At 42.2% G+C, this 23986-nt stretch overlaps 1 protein-coding gene across 3 annotated transcripts in view; it reads left to right on the top strand.

Moving 5' to 3' along the window:
• Positions 1 to 23986, top strand: part of spns2 (spinster homolog 2 (Drosophila)) — a 214829-nt gene that overhangs the window by 109678 nt on the left and 81165 nt on the right. For all 3 annotated transcript variants that reach the window (XM_034178994.1, XM_034178993.1, XM_034178995.1), the window contains one exon: positions 15568 to 15704. In XM_034178994.1, coding sequence (XP_034034885.1) covers positions 15568 to 15704 — 137 coding nt within the window. The remainder of the gene's footprint in view (positions 1 to 15567; positions 15705 to 23986) is intronic.

Genomic DNA, 23986 nt, shown 5'->3' on the forward strand with positions numbered 1-23986 from the left:
ATTGAAGAACAGAAATATATAGATTTTAAAGTGATTGGTGGAATTTGGTGGGCTTTGTCACCTGGAAGGCGCCTTAAGGGCAAGTACTGGAAAAATGGACCTTCAGGTTTCAAAGCCTTGGACATGTCAAGAAAATTCTAAATATTCTAAGTTCTAAATATTCTAAATATAAGTTCTGCACTCGATTTTAAGGCAGATCCAGATTTTATTGACCTTATTGACAGTTTTTCAGGAAATATTTAAGCAGATTTGGATTTGCCAAAAATTATATCAAGCTTTTTCTTTACGCTTTTCTTTTTGATCTCTGGAGCCAGAAGCTTGTCAAAGATATGAAAAAGTAAAAGCTCAAAGTAGTGACATCATCATGATAAGTTGCGTTACTGGGTGTCTGCACGGACAGTGAAGATCACTCACACAACCCCCATCCTCTATAGGTTATAAATGACATTAGTGATGATGACAATAAAAGCTGATCTTACACCAACGTGTATGATCATCTGAATAGGGACTTTGTAGAACGTTAGTGGAACATCTAAATGAGTGGTGGAATGACTTCAGATTGGTTACGATATAGATTATGTGTGGGATGAACTCCTGGAAGTCTCATGTATGAGCAAATGGGATGTTCCATCAATATGCATGGAGTCTACAGTGGAACTTTTGGATCTGAGGAACTTGCTTTTCTGGATGGTCAGATGTTTTGTGAAAATGTTGGAAGTCCATCTGGTTTAGGATGGGTGAAAGAAAATCTCTTGCAGCAGTCAGTGGTGAGGAAGATGGTCTCTTGGAGACCACTGGAACAAGTTTGTGTCACGTGAAAGGTCACTTAAAGAGACTAAGCTGAGGAGTATCATTTGTATTGCAAGGGAGCATCAGCTATAACATTTTGGCCATGTACCATGTTTCTCTGCGGATTATCCAGACCGTACAGACCTCAGTTTTGAGGACATTAGCTAGTGGAGAAGGCCAACATTTCACCTGGCTGCGACAAATATATGTTGCATTCAAGAGGTGAGGAAGGACCAGCTGTCTGCCTGGGTGGTTACAATCCAGGACCATATGGTGGATGTAGTCATGTGTAGCACCAGTGCATGCTCCCAGACATGATTTGACTTGACTATAATCAGCACCTCAATGCTCTCTACTCACAGTCCTGTCATTCTGAGCAGTGATTTATATACAATTGTTTGTTTACTATACATCTGTCATTGCATGTTCTGTCAATCTTGTGTTGTGCTTTTTGTTTGTTGGTATAGTTATAGCAGATGGTCACCCCACTGAGTCTGGTTTGCTGGAGGTTTTTTCCTGCAAAATTAGGTGTTTTCCCTTAGGGCCCCTTCACGTAGTACATATGTGGCCAAATTGCGCATGAAGTAGGAATCGTATGCAATACGTGTAAAATCGGAGCTGCCTTGTACACCTATTGCTACAACCATTTACGCACACCAGCGGCTGAAAGACAGAGTTTGCCCTGTGAGAACCCATTCGACCCCTCTCACGGCAGGTGTTGGCCAAATTTCTGGTGACACACATGAACATTTAACACCGCTTGCTTGGCACTTATAAAATGTGTGGCCATTCGTGCTGTTAGCACGAAAACAGTCAGCAGACGATCACTTTCAAGCTGGCAGTGAAATTTATCTAAGTGCCCCCATGACTGTGAACTTGCCAAGTACACATGTGGTGTGCCAGAGTGTCGGCTCCCCCCGCTACACGTGTGCGTGTGTTTTGTGCGCTCCCCCCGTCCCCCCAACACGTGCCGTGCATGTGGTTTGCCCCCCTCCAGGTGAGGCACCTCTCATCTGATCACAGAGTGACACCTTGGTCCTTGCGCTGACCAGGGACGTGGCTGGCTATCAACAGCAGCAACATATCATGTTTTGATGGACACCCGTGTGTGTGTGTGTGTGTGTGTGTGTGTGTGTGTGTGTGCGCTTGCTGTCCTCACGTGGAAATACATAAAAACATATCGCTTTTGCGACAGGCTGGAGAGCACGCACAGCGCGCACATTGACAGGCTGTCCCAGCTGTTTCGGGCTGTCAGTTCATGTGGACACGCGTGTCCTGTAAGTGGCGCACCGCAGGACTATATGACAAGCCAACAGTGCGACAAATATGTCACTTGCAGTCATGTATCAGTAGAAATATGCCATAACAAATGCCGTTTGGTCAGTTTTCACAGAGCTTTTTTCTCTTTTAAAAAAAAATACATTTATCTCTTTGTTGATTTTAGCCATTTCACGCTCTTGTTATAAAACAGTGATTGTAGCGCAGTCGTAAAGTTTCCATCTGATAATCAGAGCTTTAGTAAATTGCAGGTTCAAATCCTGTGGGTGGCATGTATTTTTCTTTTCTTTTTTCATAGCAGCTGCACGATGTGGTTACACATGCTGCAGCTGCTGGCACTGTGTTCCTGCTAATTTTGCTAACTGCTAACTATCATTTTGCGGTGTATCGGTTTATTGTTATCATAAAAAGCGGTTTATCATTATCGTGCACAAAACCGTCGCAACGGGATCGTTCACGCCAATCTGTCAGCTTGATGTTTTTGTGGTTCGCTCATACGAGTTGTTCTGCTGTGATTCGCCCTGATTTGGACTTTTTCGTACTTTGTGTAAGGGGCCCTTTAAACAGTTACCAATGTCTTTACTCATGGGGTGGGTGGGTAAGTCTAAACTTTACCCATGTTTAGAACTTTGAGGTTGCTTATGATTCGGCTCTCTATAAATGAATTGACATTTACCACATTATTTATAGCTACAGAATTATTGTCAATCTGAAAAGTCTTCATTAATAAAAGCTGGAAAATGTTTCTGTCTAATGAAACAGTTAAGCCATGAGTGTTTGTATGTCGTGTTAGATACTTTTATGCGGTGAACCTGTTGCTTATCCTGATCCTCGCCCTCACCACAGAAAGGGGAAGCGCAGCATGATTCACCTGTCAACATAGCGCAGCCACACTTTCCAAAGAAGCCAAAACCTAAGACCTGCTATTGTGGCTGTGTTTAGATTTCTTGCACAGCTTTTGTCCTCTGTGGAATGCTGCACAACTGTGGTAATTTATGTAATTTGCACTGTGAGACAGAAAGTGCAACATGGCCAGTGTCTTATTTGGAATTTGCTGAACCTCCGAGTAGGATGGGTTCTTCTACTGAAATTAGATTTTGATGTGAGAAAACTTACAAACATCATCAGCATCTTCTTTTTTCATTGGTTTGCACTTTATTTGAGTGTATTTTAATTTCATTTGTGCCTTAAAGCACATAGAAGAGACTGGTGTACAAATCTTTGCTTCCCTTTGCCAGATGATAAAGGTAGAATGACAGTGAAAAACAAAAAGTAAAAGTAACGATTAATTCTTCCACTAGATTTTGAAACAGATAACTACAAAGGCATCTCTGCACTCGCATGCTTCAACATTAATACATGACCTCGGTTCAAACAGCTCTGTAAGGTTTGAAACAGAGGTGTGCACCTAACCTAAATGTTAGTCTGGATACCCGCAACGCTCATAACTGAGAAGTTGCCTGGTTCTGCTGGAGGTTTCTTCCTGTTAAAAGGGAGTTTTTCCTTCCCACTGTAGCCAAGTGCTTGCTCACAGGGGGTCGTTTTGACCGTTGGGGTTTTACATAATTATTGTATGGCCTTGCCTTACAATATAAAGCGCCTTGGGGCAACTGTTTGTTGTGATTTGGCGCTATATAAAAAAATTGATTGATTGATTGAAGTTAGCTGTGATAACGATAAACGGATGCACCGCAAGATGAAACTTCTGCTAACTGCTACATTTTATTACAGGAATTTAACATTGTCTTGTAGCATTACCTTGCCAATCACCATACAGTTTATTCACAACAGTTTATTCACAGTTGAGAAATTATTAAATGAATAAACATTTAGAAATAAAATACATGGAAGATCATTTTCATTTTAATCTGTGGGGACAACAATTACAAATGGATGATTTTAAGGTTTGTATATGTTTTTAACAATTAAAATTTATTTAAAAATGCTAGCTTACTTAAAGTTAGAGTAACTTAAATTAGTGGAAGGTAATTTGTCTGCTAATGGTATCCAAAGTTAGCTGAAATGCTAATTGGCGAGCAAAAAGTCAGCTTTGCTAACTGCTAACTGATTAGCTGAAGTGTGCCCGCCACTGCTTTTTGCCGGTTGAGTTCCTGTGCATGTGGGGCAGGTTGTTTGACTGTAACAATGAAGTATGTTGGGCTCAGCTAATCCTGTGCAGCTTTTTTTTAAACTAGTTTTGTGCTGTTGATGTTGGGAAGGTGTCGTAGCACGGACCCACAACAGGGGGCGCAAAGGAACGGACAATGAATAAGCCAATAAGTAACAATTTAATGTTGTGACAACACACAACCGTCATTCGTCTCCCTTCCGGATCCGAACCAGGTGGTACGCGTTTCTAAGATCCAACTTCGTGAAAATTTGGGCTCCATGCAGGGGCGTGAACACTGAATCCAACAGAGGTAACGGATATCGGTTGCGAACCGTGATCTCGTTCAGCCCTCTGTAATCAATGCATGGACGGAGTCCGCCGTCCTTTTTGCCCACAAAAAAGAAACCAGCACCCATCGGGGAGGTGGAGTTCCGGATCAGCCCGGCAGCTAAAGAGTCCCGGATGTAGGTCTCCATTGATTCGCGTTCCGGACGTGAGAGGTTGTACAACCTACTGGACGGGTACTCAGCGCCCGGGACCAAATCGATGGCACAATCGTACGGTCGGTGCGGGGGAAGAGTGAGCGCCAGATCTTTGCTGAATACGTCAGCGAGATCGTGGTACTCCTTTGGCACCGCCGATAGATTGGGGGGGACTTTAACCTCCTCATTAGCCGTCATGCCGGGAGGAACCGAGGATCCTAAACACTCCCGGTGGCAGGTTTCGCTCCACTGCGTCACAACCCCGGACGGCCAATCTATCCGGGGATTGTGCTTCACCATCCACGGAAATCCCAAAATCACTCGGGAGGTAGAAGGTGTTACATGGAACACGATCTCCTCCCTGTGATTTCCAGACACAACCAAGGTCACAGGCTGTGTCTGATGTGTGATTAACGGAAGCAGGGTGCCATCTAGTGCTCGCACCTGCAATGGTGACGGCAGAGCCACCAGGGGGAGCCCTACTTCCTTTGCCCATCTGCTATCCAGCAGATTCCCTTCCGACCCCGTGTCTACCAGTGCTGGGGCGTGAAGGGTTAAATCCCCACAAAGGATCGTTACTGGGATTCGTGCAGATTTGCGGGGTTTCCCCGCGTGCGTGTTATGGCCCACCCTTAGCCCAGTTTCTAAGGACGGGCGTTGTAGTTTGACCGTTTGGGGCAGTCCTTCTGCATATGCTCACAAGAGCCACAGACAAAACACTCCCCGCGGGCCAGCCTCCTTTGTCTGACGTTTGTCTTTACTTTGGCCCTGCTCGTGTCCATAGCCTCCTCAGCAGGGGGAGCTGTAGCCACACGGAGCCCTCTGGCAGTGAAGCGTGGGGACGACGTCACCTTTTCGGAACCGGAAAGGGGAGGGACGGCTCGTGCCCGGTCACGCCCCCCGGCCTGCTCCCGACGATGCTCATTCAAACGGTTGTCTAAGCGTATAACCAAATCGACAAGCCCGTCAAAATCCCGCGGTTCCTCCTTAGCCAGCAGGTGCTCCTTCAGGATCGGAGACAGTCCATTTACGAAGGCGGCGCGGAGCGCAACGTTATTCCAGCCGGACCTCGCTGCCGCGATGCGGAAGTCGACTGCATACTCGGCTGCGCTGCGACGCCCCTGTCTCATTGACAGCAGCACGCTCGAAGCGGTCTCGCCTCTGTTGGGATGGTCAAAAACTTGTTTGAACTCCTGTACAAACCCAGCATAAGACGTTAGGAGCCGTGAATTCTGCTCCCAAAGCGCCGTAGCCCAGGCGCGTGCCTCTCCTCGAAGCAGATTAATAACATAAGCCACCCGGCTGGCGTCTGACTCGTACATGACAGGACGCTGTGAAAAGACGAGCGAACACTGCATGAGGAAGTCTGCGCATGTCTCGACACAGCCTCCGTACGGCTCCGGAGGGCTTATGTATGCTTCAGGGGACGGTGGGGGGGTTGTTGAACGACCAGTGGAACGTCTGTTACGGGCCCAGGACCAGCAAGAGGAGTGGCTGCAGCAGCGCCCTGATCGCACGCTTCCACCCTGGCGGTGAGAGCCTCCACCCTCCGGTTAAGGAGAACATTGTGCTCGGTCACCAAATCCAGCCGAGCCGTGAAGGCGGTTAAGATCTGCTGCAGCTCACTCAACACGCCTCCCGCTGACGCCTGCGCTCCTGGCTCTTCCATTGGCCATTCAAGCTCGGGTTGACGCCCCTCGGAATCCATGACGAATGGCCGAGAAATCCTGTTGGGAAGGTGTCGTAGCACGGACCCACAACAGGGGGCACAAAGGAACGGACAATGAATAATGAATGAACAATGAATAAGCCAATAAGTAACAATTTAATGTTGTGACAACACACAACTAAATTCACACAAAATATAAATAGACAATTAACACCAGGTGACGTGTGGGCAGGCTCGAAGATAGAAGACCCTCGACGAGAGATGAGCCGCGTCCCACACGGCTTCCACCACCAACGGCCTGAAGAACACCGGAGCCGCCAAGTCCCGAGTCCCCAGGTGGCCTCTGTCTTCGGCTGTCGACCCTGGTACTGCTGGCAGAAACAAAGACAGGATGGATGAGTGTGAATTTGCACACTCAGTAATCCCACAGTCTGTACACAGTTAGGAGGGAGCACCTCCACCTCCAAGTAGGAACACACTAGCAGCTCCTGTTACCACTTATCTGATTGGAGTGTGAAGCGAAGCCGTCGCTGATCACACCAAACGCCAATCTCACAGATAGGGCAGACACCACAGGATAACGGCTGCAAAAGAAGTTCAGATTATTACTCAACGATTTGAGTCAGCAGAGAAAATTACCTCTTCGGTAGTTGATTTCTCGGCGGGGAGGTGGAGTTGCCGTCCGGCTTATGTAGGTGGTGTGATGAGTGACAGCTGGTGTGATGAGTGACAGCTGTCACTTCTTCTGGGTCTGGCGCCCTCTCGTGCTTGGAGCCCGCACTCCAAGCAGGGCGCCCTCTGGTGGTGGTGGGCCAGCAGTACCTCCTCTTCAGCGGCCCACATAACAGTTGAGTCACTTCCCTAACAGATCGGTGGTTATGTAATGCTTCTATTGTTACTGTCAAGTTACACAAATACCATCCACAGACATGAACCCGAAACTTATTAGTCATTGCTGAGCATTAAAATATACTTGATGCTTGATAATTACATTTTTTAATTTTTAAAAAAATTAATTTTAAAATTTTTAAAATTTTAAAATTTTTTAAATTTAAAAAAAAAAAAATTACAATTACATACAACACTTACATTTTAAAATAAAATATAATTAAAATATCCAGACATGTTGGGCCTAAAGTCGAGCCTGCTAAATTTATAACTTGACCTTAAGCTTAAAATATTATGAATTTGATTTAAAGATGCAGTAAAAATGAAGGTTTTTTATTTTAGAATTATGTTAACAGTATTTCTACTAGATACTGTTGTGCTGACACATCTGGTGATGGTCTAGTGGTTAAGGTGTTGGGCTTGAGACCAGAAGATCATGGGTTCAAATCCCCGCCTGACTGGTAAATTACTAAGGGCCCTTGGGCAAGGCCTGTAATCCCCTATTGCTCCCGGTGTGTAGTGAGCGCCTTATATGGCAGCACCCTGACATCGGGGTGAATGTGAGGCATAACTGTAAAGTGCTTTGAGCGTCTGATGCAGATGGAAAAGCGCTATATAAATGCAGTCCATTTACCATTTTTTACCATTAGCATTAACTGTGACTGGCGTCAAGTGCTAACTGCTAACACATGACTGCATATGCTACACCAACCATTGTGTGTGTGTGTGTGTGAAATGCTTTAAGTATCTACCTCACATGGAAAAGCGTGACAAAGATGAAATCTGATTTATTACTGAGTGTGGCTGCCACTTGTATTTTATCTCTGCAGCCAGAATATCGTCAAAGATATGAAAAATGAAAACTTTCACATCTTTTTTAACAACCTTTCGCAGATTCCAGCATCTCAGATGTGAAGATATTTATCTTTTCTCCACATTATGTTGGTAGGAATAGAATCAATTTTTGTTTTTGAGTGTCGGTTGAACAAAAAAAAAAAAAAAGTTTGAATATGTCACCATTGGCTATTTCAAATGGAACTACACTTTTTTTTTTAAGTAAATTGTTCAGAAGTAATGAACAAATTAACTGATAATGTAACTTCTATTTTCAGCCCTAATTTGGACGATTTATCATGTTTTAAAGTCTCTAATTGACAAAGCTAAATTTGACCTCTATTGTAAACTCCACATTAAAAACATGGCCTCCTTCCTGTTTGGGCGTTCCTGTTCTGTTTTAGTTATGTGTGCACATTATTTAGCAGGACTGCCATGTTTGATCATTTGTCAGGTTTGGTCTAATGACACGGTAGAGATCACTCAGATTCATCCTCTGAATAAACTCAAACAAACATGGAGACAATAGTTGTCATCTTAGGAATGTCACTTATGTGCACGGACAACATTTGGAGTCACTAACCATTTCATTCATTCTATTTTTGCCAAACTGCGCATAAAGTTGCAATTAAACTCTTTAGTCGTGGTTGATACTCCACATCTTGGGAGTGAAGTCAGGCTGCTTTGGTAACTGAGCAGCAAGCAGCTGGCATTGGATCGTTTCCGGTATAGAGGTTAGTGTAATATCCCGATAGTTACTACAATCCAGGCAGTCGCCCTTTCCTTTCCAGAGGGGGCGACAGTTCCTTTCTCCCAGTCTGCTGGGATGATACACACCTCCTCTAGGGAGCAATGATTTCTCAGAACTCTGGGAGAATATCTTCTCCACCCACTTGGAAGAGTTCAGTCCTGATATTACAGATTGTTGCAGAAAAACCCAAAGACAGTCAATTACAGTAAAATGTGTAAATTCACATATGGACAGTGTTTCCACAGTTACTTTAAAAAAGTAATTCAATTACTGATTACTGATTACTCCTTGAAAAAGTAACTTAGTTACTTTACTGATTACTCAATTTTAAAAGTACCTATGTTAGATTACTAGTTACTTTATTAGTTACTTTCGGCAGCTGCCGACAACACCCCCTGCCACCTCAACATGAAAATAACCTGTTTTTCCAAAACTCAATTTATAGTCACCCTTTTGTGACTACAATGAACATTAATACTTGTTTTGTAAAAAATAAAATAAAAACATCTTTCTTGACCTCATATTTAAATATTGACAGCACTGTAACAGGAAAACTTACAAATTTTAACCTACATTGTTTATAAATATAACTATTGAATTCTTTCTAACATTTTTCTAACATTTAAAGTCTTTCTAAACATTTTAACTGTTGAAATTATTATTATTATTATTATTGATGTTATTATTATGAATAGTATTAGTAGTATGAAAAAAAATGTCTTTAGGAGTGAGCCTTTAATCTAAGGGTGTTGTGGGGAGCTGCATCTCCCACCCCCACGCCCCCTTCCCATGTGGATTCACCCCTGATTTGCTGTCTGAGAAGGAAGAGCGTGTATTTATGTATGTGGAAAACATGATGACCAGATTGCTGGGTAAGAAACTTTTAGCAGCATTTTTTTTTTACGTCATGTCATCCTCAGAAAGAGACTTCAGGTGCATTTGGGTGGGGAAAAAAGCGTTAGTATTTGTTGTTAGTGCAGGTCGCAGGTCTTCAGCTGTTTTTAGCGAGGAGACACACAGAGCAGCTCCGAGTTTTAAAGAAAACAAAACTGTAAAAATGTCTTTCTAAAGCTCAGTGCATGTTGAGAAATGACAACTGTTTTTTCAACTTGGAGCTGCTGCACAAAACTGCAGGTGAACAGCTCGCAGCTCACTGAAAGTGAGCCGGTTCAGTTGGACTCCAACCTCCCCCTTGCATGGACAGTTTTAATGCTGCGATTGACCCACAATACACAAATAATAGTAACGCACAGTGTCTTGGAGAAGTATCTTTAATCTGATTACTGATTTGGAAAGATTAACGTGTTAGATTACTTGTTACTGAAAAAAGCAGTCAAATGGACTGAAATGGTAAATGGACTGCATTTACATAGCACTTTTCCATCTGCATCAGATGCTCAAAACATCAATACCTCACATTCACCCTGATGTTTGGCTGCTGCCATGCAAGGTGCTCACTACACACCGGGAGCAACTAGGGGATTAAGGACCTTGCCCAAGAGCCCTTAGTGATTTTCTGGTCAGGCTGAGATTTGAACCGAGGATCCTCTGGTCTCAAGCCCAACGCGTTAACCACTAGACCATCACCTCCCCAGTCAGGTTAGAGTAGTGCATTACCGACATCACTGCATATGGGAGAAGCTTCAACCTGTTGATCAACATCTTAAATTAATAATTAATTATTAAAATACATTTTATTGCATCCTTCAACTCCAATGTGGGACTTTGTGTCATTTTATGGATCATTTTTAAGTCTTCTATGATCTCATGCTGTTCTTCTGAACCTGTACCTTCTTGCACATTCCATTTAAAAGTGCACAAAATGTTCCTATAATGTAGTACAATCACATCACCTCTTCAAACTCCTCCCATCCTGCAGCAGCTTTACATTTTGCAGCAGGATGCACTTCCTCTGTGTTCTCCTGAACACATATTCTTGTAGTGTTTTATGCACTTTGACCTCGTAGCAAATGTGTGATCTTGTGAAGCATCTCAATCACATTTTTCTTTATTAGTTCAAATAGACCAAACCTGACAGATTTCTTTATGGGGTCACTCAGAGGTCACAGTGTGGCTGACGTCTGACGGCTGAGGATTGTTTCATTCAGTGTCTTTACGGTGACGAGACATTACCTCACAGCAGCTGCTGAAATGTGACAGGATTTTTGTGCATCAAATATCAGTGCACATGCTTTTGTTTAATTTCATGCTATGTATTTAAAGTTATATTTCATATTTAATTTTTTCCTGTTGATTTTCGATTTTTGTTGAGTTGCTGTTTGATTCTGTAAGCTTTCCAGTAGTTTGTTTACCTTTCAGCTGTGCATCAGATAAGGTGACTTGTTCTGTACTACAGTACCTCTGAACAAAGATGTTTTTAATGGAGTTTATCTTGTTGTAGAACAATGTGCCATCCAGACCTGTGGTCTATTCTGGTCTCATGCAGCGACACTGCTGAGAGGTGAAAATGAACCATAAAAAAGTCATGTTTGTTTTATTAACAGGTCACAAAATGGTGCGAATGCAGACACATATAAAGTTTGTGATGCGTGTTAATGACGTTAAACGGTGAAGATAATGATGTGAGGATAAATCATTTTTGACAAGCTGCTAAATGGTGAGCGTGTCCTCCGACCTCTGCTGTGCAGGATTTTAAGGCTCATATTGTGCTGCAGATAAAGTAATTGTGCATGAAACCTTCACCATCTCATCTACACGCCCAAAGATCTTTTTCAGATGTGCAAGCATTTCCATGTTTACATCAGGTGGCCTTAAGCAAACGCTGACCTTAAAATTAGGAGGTCAATTATTTCTGTCTTCTACTACTACTACCACCACCACCACTACTACTACTACTGCTACTACTAATCATGCATGCAGTATCTCCCATAAATTAGCATTTCGTCTTGTTGAAGATATCAATTTTCAATTGAATTAGCTTATAATGCGCCAAATCACAGTAAAAGCCGTTTCAAGGCGCCTTACATGGAACAGTTCAACATAAAATATAAATAAGTAATTAAAAATGAATAAAAAATTTCAAATACATAATTAAAAACAGAAGTAAAAGAATAAAACAAATAAAAAAATAAAAACTATTCATAAGATAGAGAATAAAAATGGGTTTTCAGTCTTGACTTAAAAATGTCCGCAGACTCCGACTGCCTCACGGGTGCAGGAAGACTGTTCCACAGGGTGGGTGCACGATGAGAAAAAGCTCTTTGACCTGCTGACTTCTTCTTCACCCTGGGACACAGAGAAGTCCCGCATCCTGCCACCGCAAAGCCCAGGCCGGCACGTAAAATTCCACCAGATCAAACTTGTTCCTTCCACAAGATAACCCTTGTAGTGTAAAATCTCAGAGACTGTTTGCTTAAATCAGAGGGAATATTATCAGCCTTGTTTGTTTGCTTGCTTGTTTGACTGATTTTTGACAATATATCTCTAAAACACATGAAAACATTTCAGTGAGATTTGTTGAACTGCTCAGTTTTGGTTGGAGTAAGAGCTGGTTAGATTTCCAGCCGCATGCAGATCCAACATCAGTTTTAATGCATGTTTGATGTTTGATGATGTCTTCCATTGGATTCTGTTATTTAAACTTTGGTGAAACAGCGCCCCCACATGTATTCCAGCTCTGTTATAGACACATAAGCAGGAATAATATGCCCTGGTATAGATATGCACTTTCTGAGTGCCCTCCAGTTGATTTGGCAGAAGGAGGAGGAGCATGTGTTGCAGGAATGCCTCCTCAGGGGACTGTGGTGGATGACTGTTGTTGCTGTAAGTGCTTGTGCACTTTGACACTTTGCACACAAATCTGCTTCCTCTCACTTATCTGCCATCTAAATGTGCCATGTACCAGGTTACAGCTTCATTAGCCCTCAAGCTGCTCATACTGAGTTTGCCATTGTCTTTTGGCGAGCAGCGGTTTGTTACGTCTTGCTGGTTTTGAGCATGTTCAATATTTTCGGGAGCTCAGCTGGACTCCCAGCTGCAGTCAGCCACCTTGCAACCAGTGCAGACTCGACTTAGACTCAGAGCCGTTTTTATTGTCATTCAGTAAAAAACATCACAGAATGTCATAGAATGAAATATCGATACACTGCATGCATAGATAAAAAACAGAATAAAGCAGGGAATACCAGTCCAAGGTGTGTGATAGTGATAAATATGTTTTTTTAACTATCAATAACTGTCTCTGTATCTATGTATACACAACATACAATAAATAAAGGACACAGGATATTGCACATATGAAGATGCTACAAGGATAAAGTTGCTACCAGATGCTACAGTGTATTCTATATCCTACATTCTATATTGCACAGTTCTTTCTGTCGATTTATTTATTTAACTTATGGTGGTCTTATGGTGGTTGGGTAAAAGCTATCCCTGAATCTGCATGTTTAGCAACTCAGGCTGTGGTACCATCTACCTGAGGACAGGAGGGAAAACATTGTTCAAGTGATGTGAAGTGTCCCTGATTATCCTTCTTGCCCTGGACAAGCAACACTGTTCTGCCAGTTTAGCAATGGTTGGCAGCCTGGCCCTAATAGTATTCTCTGCTGCCTTCATGACCCTCCCCAGTGCCTTCCTGTCTGCAAGGCTGCTAGTTTCATGCCACAGAGAGATACTACTGGTTAGTACACTCTCTGTTGTTCCTCTATAGAAGGATGTGAGGACAGTCAGGCTCACATGGGTATGCTTTAACCTGCAGAGAAAGTGCAGATGCTATGTGCAGAGTCCAGGTTAGGTTGTCGATTCTGCATTCAGTTTTCATGCAAGAGCTGAGGAGGCAGTTTACACCAAATTCACCTGTGGTTGCAGTAAATTGTGTCTGGCCTGTTGTGTGTTCTTCTGAACCAGATACAGGCATTGCAGAGGCAGCTGGAAGATGGCCGAGCCCCGTGGTGGGGGGTAGTTTTTGGGACGTTGTCTGAATGGTGCCTACTCTGTATGCTGCCAGGAAAATGCTACATTGGGAAATCAGGCGAGGTGCACTGTGGTGTACTTTAGCCTGTTACAGTGTGAAGCTCGTAACTCAGGCAGGTGTGAGAGCTGCTTTAAAGTCAGTGACAGATGACATATGTTGTCCAGAATACAGCCTTGATTAGAGATCAAATATAACATCAAGGTCGCCTGTATCTTACTTTGCACTCAGATTACCTGCTGTGTAAATAGCAGTGTGGAGTTGGGCACGCCACTGTACGTCATCAAGATAGGGCCCTTCAACTTTATTCTCAAAATGCAAAAAAAAAAAAAAAAAAGCCCAAAGAAGCAAAGAAAACAAACAACAACCTTCTCTGTTCATTTTTCTACGCTTGACACTAACACTGACAGTTTGAGTTTATTCTCAAAATGCAAAATGAATTTTAAAAATATTCTTCTTCCTCTCTTTTTCCCCTTTAATATGGCCCAAACACTCTACTGTCAAAAATGAGCCACTTTTTTTTTCCAACCCAAAATTTTTTTCTCCAACAAAAATACAGACATGGATCATTTTCCTATTTTGAACAATATTAAGCTTGTGTTATAATTATTTTCTGTTGTGTAATGTAATACAGTTGTGTTCACATTATTTTTGGGTTACTCATCCTTCATATAAACATTGCATCATATCAGAATTACACTTGCGCTATAATCTGATTATTTTCCTTTATCTGGCAGCTTGGTTTTCCCAGCTGTGTGTATGTTATGTAACGCCACCCTGTGTGCTCTCACCTCCTCCTCCTCCTCCTCCTCCTTTGGTTTGGCTCCTGTATGTTCACGATGTGTTGGAACGCTCCCCCCGGCCTCTTGTGGCTTCCCTCGCTGCTGTCAGGAGTTTCTCCTCTGCAGAGATGTAAAATGCAAACATTTTTTTTTTTCAAATCTGCTCTTTTTGACTTTGACCATCTCATAAATATTCAGTTTTAAGTTTCTTCTTTCACTGATACATAAAATAATGTGTAAGAAGTTATGTAGGAATTATTTACGGAATAAAGAATCTGTGATGTTTCAGTCTCACTGTGAGGTGTAACAGTTTTACTTTGTATTTAATCCTTTCATGTGACTTTAATTGGGTCAGTTTCATTATAATTACTCCTATTTTTTTTTGTCTGCCCCCCCTTTTTGATCAGTGTACCTGATATTTAACGGGTACAGTTTCACTGCTATTATATATTTGTTTTGTTTTTTACTCTTATTTGATTGTTTGTGCTTGTTTTTAAATAATGCATGCATGGTATCTGGGAATAAGTAGCAGTTTGATTACTTCTGTTTCAGTGTTTTGAAGTTAAATCAAATTATGACATTTGTTAGTGCTGTAATCTCGATGATGGTGAAGTCATAGATTCCAGATTTCATGGGAAAAGAATCAGAATTGTGAATTCTGATTTGTTTGGCAGAGGAATGTGTTCTTCAAACGTCTTAATGCTCTTCGGCGTCTTCATAAATTAAATCTAGCTCACTTCACCCGACACATCACCGTATCATCTGTCATACGTGAAGTCCATGTAGTAGTGGAGTTGAAGTATGAAAGAATCCTAATTGGTCTGCTCTGAATTGTGTCCTCTGGCAGTCCTTCACCATGCCTCCGGCAGGCACATCAGTGATCTCCACATGCCTCAAGTGGACCTTTAACCTTCAGTACTCTGCTCAGTCCTTCACAGTGGAGCGCAATAGCATCTGCTATGCTGAGCACTTAAAAATGATTCAGATAGATTCACACATCACGACATTCTGACATTTTCACTTTTCTTTTTCTCTTTTTTGCTTTCCACAGTCTTCATCTGCAGCTTCATGGTGGCAGCTCCCATCTTCGGTTACCTAGGCGACCGCTTCAACCGAAAGGTCATCCTAAGCTGTGGCATTTTCTTCTGGTCCATTGTTACTCTGTCGAGCTCCTTCATCAGTAAAGAGGTACGGTGTCCGTTACCGTGCACGCTGGCTCAGACTGCACACTGACTGTTCCTTCAGACTCTTCCATCCCGTCCCTGTGATCTGCTCGACACTCCCCTGCTAATTCTGCTGTAATGTTGTGGACATGCTTGATATTAAGACTAGTGAAATGAAATGACACACTCATTAAGCCTGACACCCGCATTGCCTTTGTAGACGGTCTTTATGTCTCTCTTCTTTCTTCTTGCGCACTCCGGCACAAGCCGAACAACTGATGAATGCCTCACGCCTCACAGTTGTCTCAATTACACTGTTTTAGAAGATTAGACTTTGTTGTTTTGCTGCTGTTTCTAAATGTTTTCTATGGTGGGCAGGTTTGAAAGGTTGAGACAATGAAACTTCTTATTTGACTCACTGAGAGTAACGATTATAATTCAAGCTCGGGTCATGTGCATGTGCACCACTTTTTATCCTTAAACCCTCTTTTACTCTATCAATCAATCAATCAATCAATTTTTTTATATAGCGCCAAATCACAACAAACAGTTGCCCCAAGGCGCTTTATATTGTAAGGCAAGGCCATACAATAATTATGTAAAACCCCAACGGTCAAAACGACCCCCTGTGAGCAAGCACTTGGCTACAGTGGGAAGGAAAAACTCCCTTTTAACAGGAAGAAACCTCCAGCAGAACCAGGCTCAGGGAGGGGCAGTCTTCTGCTGGGACTGGTTGGGGCTGAGGGAGAGAACCAGGAAAAAGACATGCTGTGGAGGGGAGCAGAGATCAATCACTAATGATTAAATGCAGAGTGGTGTATACAGAGCAAAAAGAGAAAGAAACACTCAGTGCATCATGGGAACCCCCCAGCAGTCTAAGTCTATAGCAGCATAACTAAGGGATGGTTCAGGGTCACCTGATCCAGCCCTAACTATAAGCTTTAGCAAAAAGGAAAGTTTTAAGCCTAATCTTAAAAGTAGAGAGGGTGTCTGTCTCCCTGATCCGAATTGGGAGCTGGTTCCACAGGAGAGGAGCCTGAAAGCTGAAGGCTCTGCCTCCCATTCTACTCTTACAAACCCTAGGAACTACAAGTAAGCCTGCAGTCTGAGAGCGAAGCGCTCTATTGGGGTGATATGGTACTATGAGGTCCCTAAGATAAGATGGGACCTGATTATTCAAAACCTTATAAGTAAGAAGAAGAATTTTAAATTAAATTCCTTCTAGTCCCTGTCAGTACTCTAGCTGCAGCATTTTGAATTAACTGAAGGCTTTTCAGGGAACTTTTAGGACAACCTGATAATAATGAATTACAATAGTCCAGCCTAGAGGAAATAAATGCATGAATTAGTTTTTCAGCATCACTCTGAGACAAGACCTTTCTAATTTTAGAGATATTGCATAAATGCAAAAAAGCAGTCCTACATATTTGTTTAATATGCGCTTTGAATGACATATCCTGATCAAAAATGACTCCAAGATTTCTCACAGTATTACTAGAGGTCAGGGTAATGCCATCCAGAGTAAGGATCTGGTTAGACACCATGTTTCTAAGATTTGTGGGGCCAAGTACAGTAACTTCAGTTTTATCTGAGTTTAAAAGCAGGAAATTAGAGGTCATCCATGTCTTTATGTCTGTAAGACAATCCTGCAGTTTAGCTAATTGGTGTGTGTCCTCTGGCTTCATGGATAGATAAAGCTGGGTATCATCTGCGTAACAATGAAAATTTAAGCAATGCCGTCTAATAATACTGCCTAAGGGAAGCATGTATAAAGTGAATAAAATTGGTCCTAGCACAGAACCTTGTGGAACTCCATAATTAACCTTAGTCTGTGAAGAAGATTCCCCATTTACATGAATAAATTGTAATCTATTAGATAAATATGATTCAAACCACCGCAGCGCAGTGCCTTTAATACCTATGGCATGCTCTAATCTCTGTAATCAAATTTTATGGTCAGCAGTATCAAAAGCAGCACTGAGGTCTAACAGAACAAGCACAGAGATGAGTCCACTGTCTGAGGCCATAAGAAGATCATTTTTAACCTTCACTAATGCTGTTTCTGTACTATGATGAATTCTAAAACCTGACTGAAACTCTTCAAATAGACCATTCCTCTGCAGATGATCAGTTAGCTGTTTTACAACTACCCTTTCAAGAATTTTTGAGAGAAAAGGAAGGTTGGAGATTGGCCTATAATTAGCTAAGATAGCTGGGTCAAGTGATGGCTTTTTAAGTAATGGTTTAATTACTGCCACCTTAAAAGCCTGTGGTACATAGCCAACTAACAAAGATAGATTGATCATATTTAAGATCGAAGCATTAAATAATGGTAGGGCTTCCTTGAGCAGCCTGGTAGGAATGGGGTCTAATAAACATGTTGATGGTTTGGATGAAGTAACTAATGAAAATAACTCAGACAGAACAATCTGAGAGAAAGAGTCTAATCAAATACCGGCATCACTGAAAGCAGCCAAAGATAATGATACGTCTTTGGGATGGTTATGAGTAATTTTTTCTCTAATAGTTAAAATTTTGTTAGCAAAGAAAGTCATGAAGTCATTACTAGTTAAAGTTAATGGAATACTCAGCTCAATAGAGCTCTGACTCTTTGTCAGCCTGGCTACAGTGCTGAAAAGAAACCTGGGGTTGTTCTTATTTTCTTCAATTAGTGATGAGTAGAAAGATGTCCTAGCTTTACGGAGGGCTTTTTTATAGAGCAACAGATTCTTTTTCCAGGCTAAGTGAAGATCTTCTAAATTAGTGAGACGCCATTTCCTCTCCAACTTACGGGTTATCTGCTTTAAGCTACGACCAGAGAATCCTTTTGAGCTTTTGGGAGTGAGGTTTACTCCACATGCACAGCAACACCTCCTGGCCTCTGTTACATATGGACCTGTCACACTTGGCTGGTAGCAAACCTACAGCTGTTCCAGTAGTTTGGGGCATTAAACATCCACAGTGTCATGACTCTGGTGAGTAAGCCTGTTTTGCTGCCAGCAGTCTGTGGAAGGCGATGATGGCTCTGAGATGTGTTTCTGGCCTCATGAGGGCACCCTTTTACTCAAAGCACCTATTCTGAGACACGATGGCAGTCATGTGTCTTCACAGAAAACATTCACGCTGCTTACGGCAAAACTCAAATTAAGGGCCAACAGCTGACTGAGAAACACCAGCTGATGACGAGACAGGCAGGAATGTTCAACGCCCACAACGCTTTGCCCCATTGTCCACCCTGAAGTTAAGTTCCTGATTCTGTCAAACAGGAGTTGACGTTTGTTATGTAATTGCTTTGAGACGCTGTCGCCATGAGAGATAAAAGACAATGACGTGTAATGAAATGTTAATCACCACTTACAGCTGACTCCTGTTGGGATGCATTTAAGGCATTTTAAGAAGGATCTGCAGCTCATTCGCATCTCACGAACATTTGCTGCTGTACTGTGAGGCAACAGGCTAAATGAGCAAATTATAGAATAACTTAAAAAAATAAAAACTTCGGTGTTTCCTCAACATAAACTACAGTATTTTCCATGTAATGTTGAGTTGCGTCAGGAAGGGCATCCGGCGTAAAACCTGTGCCAATTCAACATGCAGATCCACCTTGGATTTGCTGTGGAGACACCGAGTGCAAAAACAAGGGAGCAGCCGAAGGGACTTACTATACTCATTGAATCAATAAAACATTACCGTAAAAATGTTAGTTTTAAGCCCTATAAAACAAAATGGTGCAAGCCAACATATTTTCAATTTACAGTAATATTAAATTTTGAAAAGTTGCAAATCTTTACATTTCAGAAGCTCAAACTGATCCACATTTTGGCTTCTTCTTTTTTTTTTGTGAGTTGGGCAACAGCTACTGCAGGGGACACCAAACTTCCCTTTCCCAGGCCACACTGACCACCTCTGACTGGGGGATCGTGAGGCATTCCCAGTTCAGTGTGGAGATATCATCTCTCCACCTACTCCGGGTCTTCCCTGGGGTCTCCTCCCAACTGGACGTGCCTAGAACGCCTCCCTAGGGAGCTGCCCAGGGGACATACTTACCAGATGCCTGAACCACCTCAGCTGGCTCCTTTCAATGCGAAGGAGTAGCGGCTCTACTCCGAGCTCCCCACAAAGGACCGAGCTCCTTATCTTTAAGGGAGACACCAGCCACCTCCTAAGGAAACCTACTTTGGCCTTTTGTACATGGCCTCATGAGGGTGCCCTTTTACTCAAAGCATCTACTCTGAGACACGATGGCAGCCATGTGTCTTCGCAGAAAACATATTCACGCTGCTTACAGCAAAACTCAAATTAATTCAAGGTACCAGGCAGGGGCGAGACAGAGGATGTGGTCATTGACAAGCAAGGTTCCGTACACAAGCAAACAGGGTTATCAGAGTGGAGGCAAAAAGGCAGGATCCGGATACAAAGCAGAGTCAAAACACCTGTTAGAGCAAAAACAGGACTGAGACAAAGTGCTGGTAAGTGATGAAAATCAACAAACGAGCAGGGACGGCATGAACAGAAGGAGTTTAAATAAGGAAGGTAATGATTGGATAAAAAGATGCACGTGTGGATGAAGGATCTGGAAAGGGGGCGTGGTGGACAGATGAGGAACAGGTGCAAGAGTATGAGGGAAGGAAAACACAAAGCGGACAGAACCAAGAGAACTAAGTGACTGGAAAACTAACGGTGGAAAAAAGTGATGTGCTTAAGGCAGACAATAATTAACATGCCTAGTCTAAAAAGTGGAAAATGAGAAAACTACTGATCATAACCAAAACTAGAATGGGACAGATACTGAGTGATACATAATGTGAATACAATACACATGGCAAAACAAACTATTAGTTGAACAGGGGATAATAGACAAACAGAAAACAAAACCGGTGACTGTAGAATAATCCAATGAATAACTAAACGATAACCTGAATTAAATAAATCCCAAGATAAACAGAACATAACTAGACAGTAAGACAGCAAAGATAAATGAGAAGCAAAACCAGAGAATACATCATCACTACAATAGATAACAAATAAATGAATGACTAGAATAAATGATAATCAAGAGCGAAACAAGTGACGCAAGCATACAGAAGGAAAAGCAATAAATGACTGAACCGAAAATAAATGCTAAAGAGAAAATAAACCCAGAGACTAGAGAATAATGAATAACCAAAAATGCAATCCATGTGTGAACCGAGAATACAAGAACCAAAACCAAGAACAAAAGATAAATGCACAAAAAGGAATGATCAGTACCACACTAGAATGAGAATGATCAAGTGAAAAAAAACTACACAACTAAACATATCAAGACCGGCGTCGCAGACCAAACAGTCTGCCCCTAAAAATCGGTCCGCCTTTTACATCTGTGCATGCGCCATTTCGGACCACAGCAGCACGATGGAGTCTCTTCACCCAAAGCAATCAGATGGATTAATGGGTTTATTAACCATCAGATGATTAAGGTAAAACCGCTTAAATCATTCTGAAGTCAGTTTTAAGCAGAAACTAGGCTGTTTTAAGCAGAAATTCGATGAAATTCCGTGACGTTTTGAAATGTCCTACGCGCAGTGAATGCATCAGCTAGCAGTTTGTTTAGCCACGGCGCTCTGAGTGCCTATGCTGCCTTTTGTGATGAAATAATGCAAAATGATTGTTGTACAAAAGCTTCAGATATCTGTCACTGAGATAGATGATGACTGGAGTGCAGTTTGAAGCAGAAACGAGGTGATAATCCATGAACTGCATCATCGGGGGGACCAATTTTTAGGGGGACCATTTGGTCGGTGACACCGGGGCAAACAGGAGGAAAAGAAAAGGGGACAAATAAAAACTGGAACTGAAACCTGACAGAAAGAAGAAGAAAGCAAAGGAGATAGCTGAGGTAAGAACACAGTGAATGGGGCTCGTGAGAGCAAGAGAAAGGGAGAGAGAGTGTGTGCACAGAAATGCACTAAATTACAGAATTTATCCATTGTCTTCTGTTTTTATAACACTGGTTATGATCTGAATTTCAAATAACAACATCACTAGTCCACACAAGCCAGCATAATCATAAGGAGTGTGTGTTTGTGTGTGTGTGGGGGGGGGGGGGTAGGCAGTGAATATAGTCTAGGTGTGTGAGAGGGAGAGAGGCATCAGGGATATTATACAAATAATGAATGTTTATAAGTTCAATGGAACAAATATTTAATTCAGTGAAAGCTGGAACAAACCATTCAACAAGGCAAAGCTCAGTTGAATGGTTTGTTCCAGCTTTCACTGAATTAAATATTTGTTCCATTGATAAAATGTAAAAACACAGATTTTTTTTTTGTTTTAAATAACGGCTAAAATAGATCCTTGTCATTTCATATTTTATTCATTTATAGACAACAGAAAAGGGACTTACATTTTGGTGTTCCACTGCTGCTAAAGTCCACATTGTGACGTGTAGTCTGGTGATGCAGTGCACTGACTTTGGACTTCCAAATTAATAATTTACTTTTGCGTAAATTAAACATTCATTCATTCATTCATTATCTATAGTGGCTTACTCCAGTCAAGGGTTACGGGGGGGAGGTCACAGGGTGTGAGGCGGGGTACACCCTGGACAGGACGCCAGTCTGTCGCAGGGTCAGCAAATTAAATAGTCTGTATTATTTTAACATTTTATGTTTGATTTCGGATAGAACCTTTGTATAAAATATAAGACATTTTTAAAGTAGACCTGCATTGAAATAAATGTGGTCAGATTTCAGAAAGAAATAGCTGATATGTATTTATAAGACCCTTGTGAATGCAGTAAAGTAAATCTGTAAGTCCAGATTTGTAATTCAGCGGAGAAATCTTCGTTTAAAAATGACAAATTTGCAGCTAAAATTTAGCCCTCAGTGAAAACAGTTTGTACAGCTGTATCATTTCCATGACGTCAGGGACAAGACGACGCGCTCCCGCCTTCAGTCCGATCCCACATTGAAATTGATTTTATCTGTTAGTAATGTTACTTATACACGTCCTGGTTTCTACATCCAAAAGTAAGCTGCAATGAATGTGAGATACAGATCTGTGTGCTCAGATCAGCAACGACATCGACAGCGGGCGCCGTTCTTCCTCTCCCGCTCTCTGCCTCCGCTGCGCTTATTAAGTCTGCGGGCTCGTTAACGAGCTCGTTAACCACCGACGCGGGCCACTCACACCACCCGTGTCTGCTTTGCAGCTTGTGCCAGATTCAGTGCACAACACCGGCATCACCTCTCTGTCTACTGAATGGAGCTGCAGCACACTTGGCACAAGTCCTGAGATTACGCTCGCTGTTTTAATGCGAAGCGGCCGGTACACCTGTTGCTGCAAGGACAGACTTCTTGCGGCAAAATCCACAGCACCGCATGTCTCGGCAATCGGAGCCCCAGAGCTCCATGGATGCTGAGAGAGGTTTATATATTTTTAATGACTGGGATTCTTTGCGGGTCTCGCCTCCATATCCCGCGATGGTACCGGAGGCGAAAGACAGTAGATTTTCATTGCGACACCACTCAGTCAAACGGGCATATGAAAAAGTCCCCGAAAATAATTTTCAAGCACAAATAAAAGAAATGTGTACTCACCAAACGTGCCGCAAGACAATATGAAGTTTTAAAAAAAGTAGATCCTTCCGTATAAGACAAGAAAAAGGTGCAGATGCAAACTGACGTAAATCCACAAATTACAATTGGCGCAATGCATGCTGGGAGAGGGTCTTGTCCGTGACGTCTCGGCAGCGTCCATGATGAGAGGGACAATTTGCGGAGGGCTAAATGTTAGCTGTAAATTTGTCATTTTCAAATGAAGATTTCTCCGTTGAATGACAGATCTGGGCTTGCAGATTTACTTTACTACATTCAGAAGGATCTCATGTGTAAATGTAAGTCATTTTTTGTTCAAAAAATCTGACTGCATTTTTTTCAATGCAGGTCTCCTTTAAAATTGTATGTATGTTTGCACTTTTGGCCCAACAACAGCAAAGGAAAGAATTTGGGTGCTTCTGCTCAGCATATGTGCTGTTTGGAAGTTACATGTAGTTTGAAATGAGCTTGTTTGTCGGCTTCTTTAATTTCCAAAGCTGAGGTCTGCTGCTTGTTAAACCTAAAAATGTCCTGCACTCAAAGATGAACTTTACCGCTAAATCTTCTAGATAGAACCACACGATGCAGAGAGGCAGATGACAACGTGGTGTTTAAGAAAGTTCACTGTTTCATGGAGGGAAACCTCACTATAAGCTGCAAAACTATAATAAATAAATAAGAATAAGAAGATAAATACTGGTAGAAACAGCAAGGCTTCCAAAACTGTCTC

The sequence above is a fragment of the Thalassophryne amazonica genome, chromosome 9 (assembly GCF_902500255.1).
Source record: "Thalassophryne amazonica chromosome 9, fThaAma1.1, whole genome shotgun sequence".
Taxonomy (NCBI): Eukaryota; Metazoa; Chordata; class Actinopteri; order Batrachoidiformes; family Batrachoididae; genus Thalassophryne; species Thalassophryne amazonica.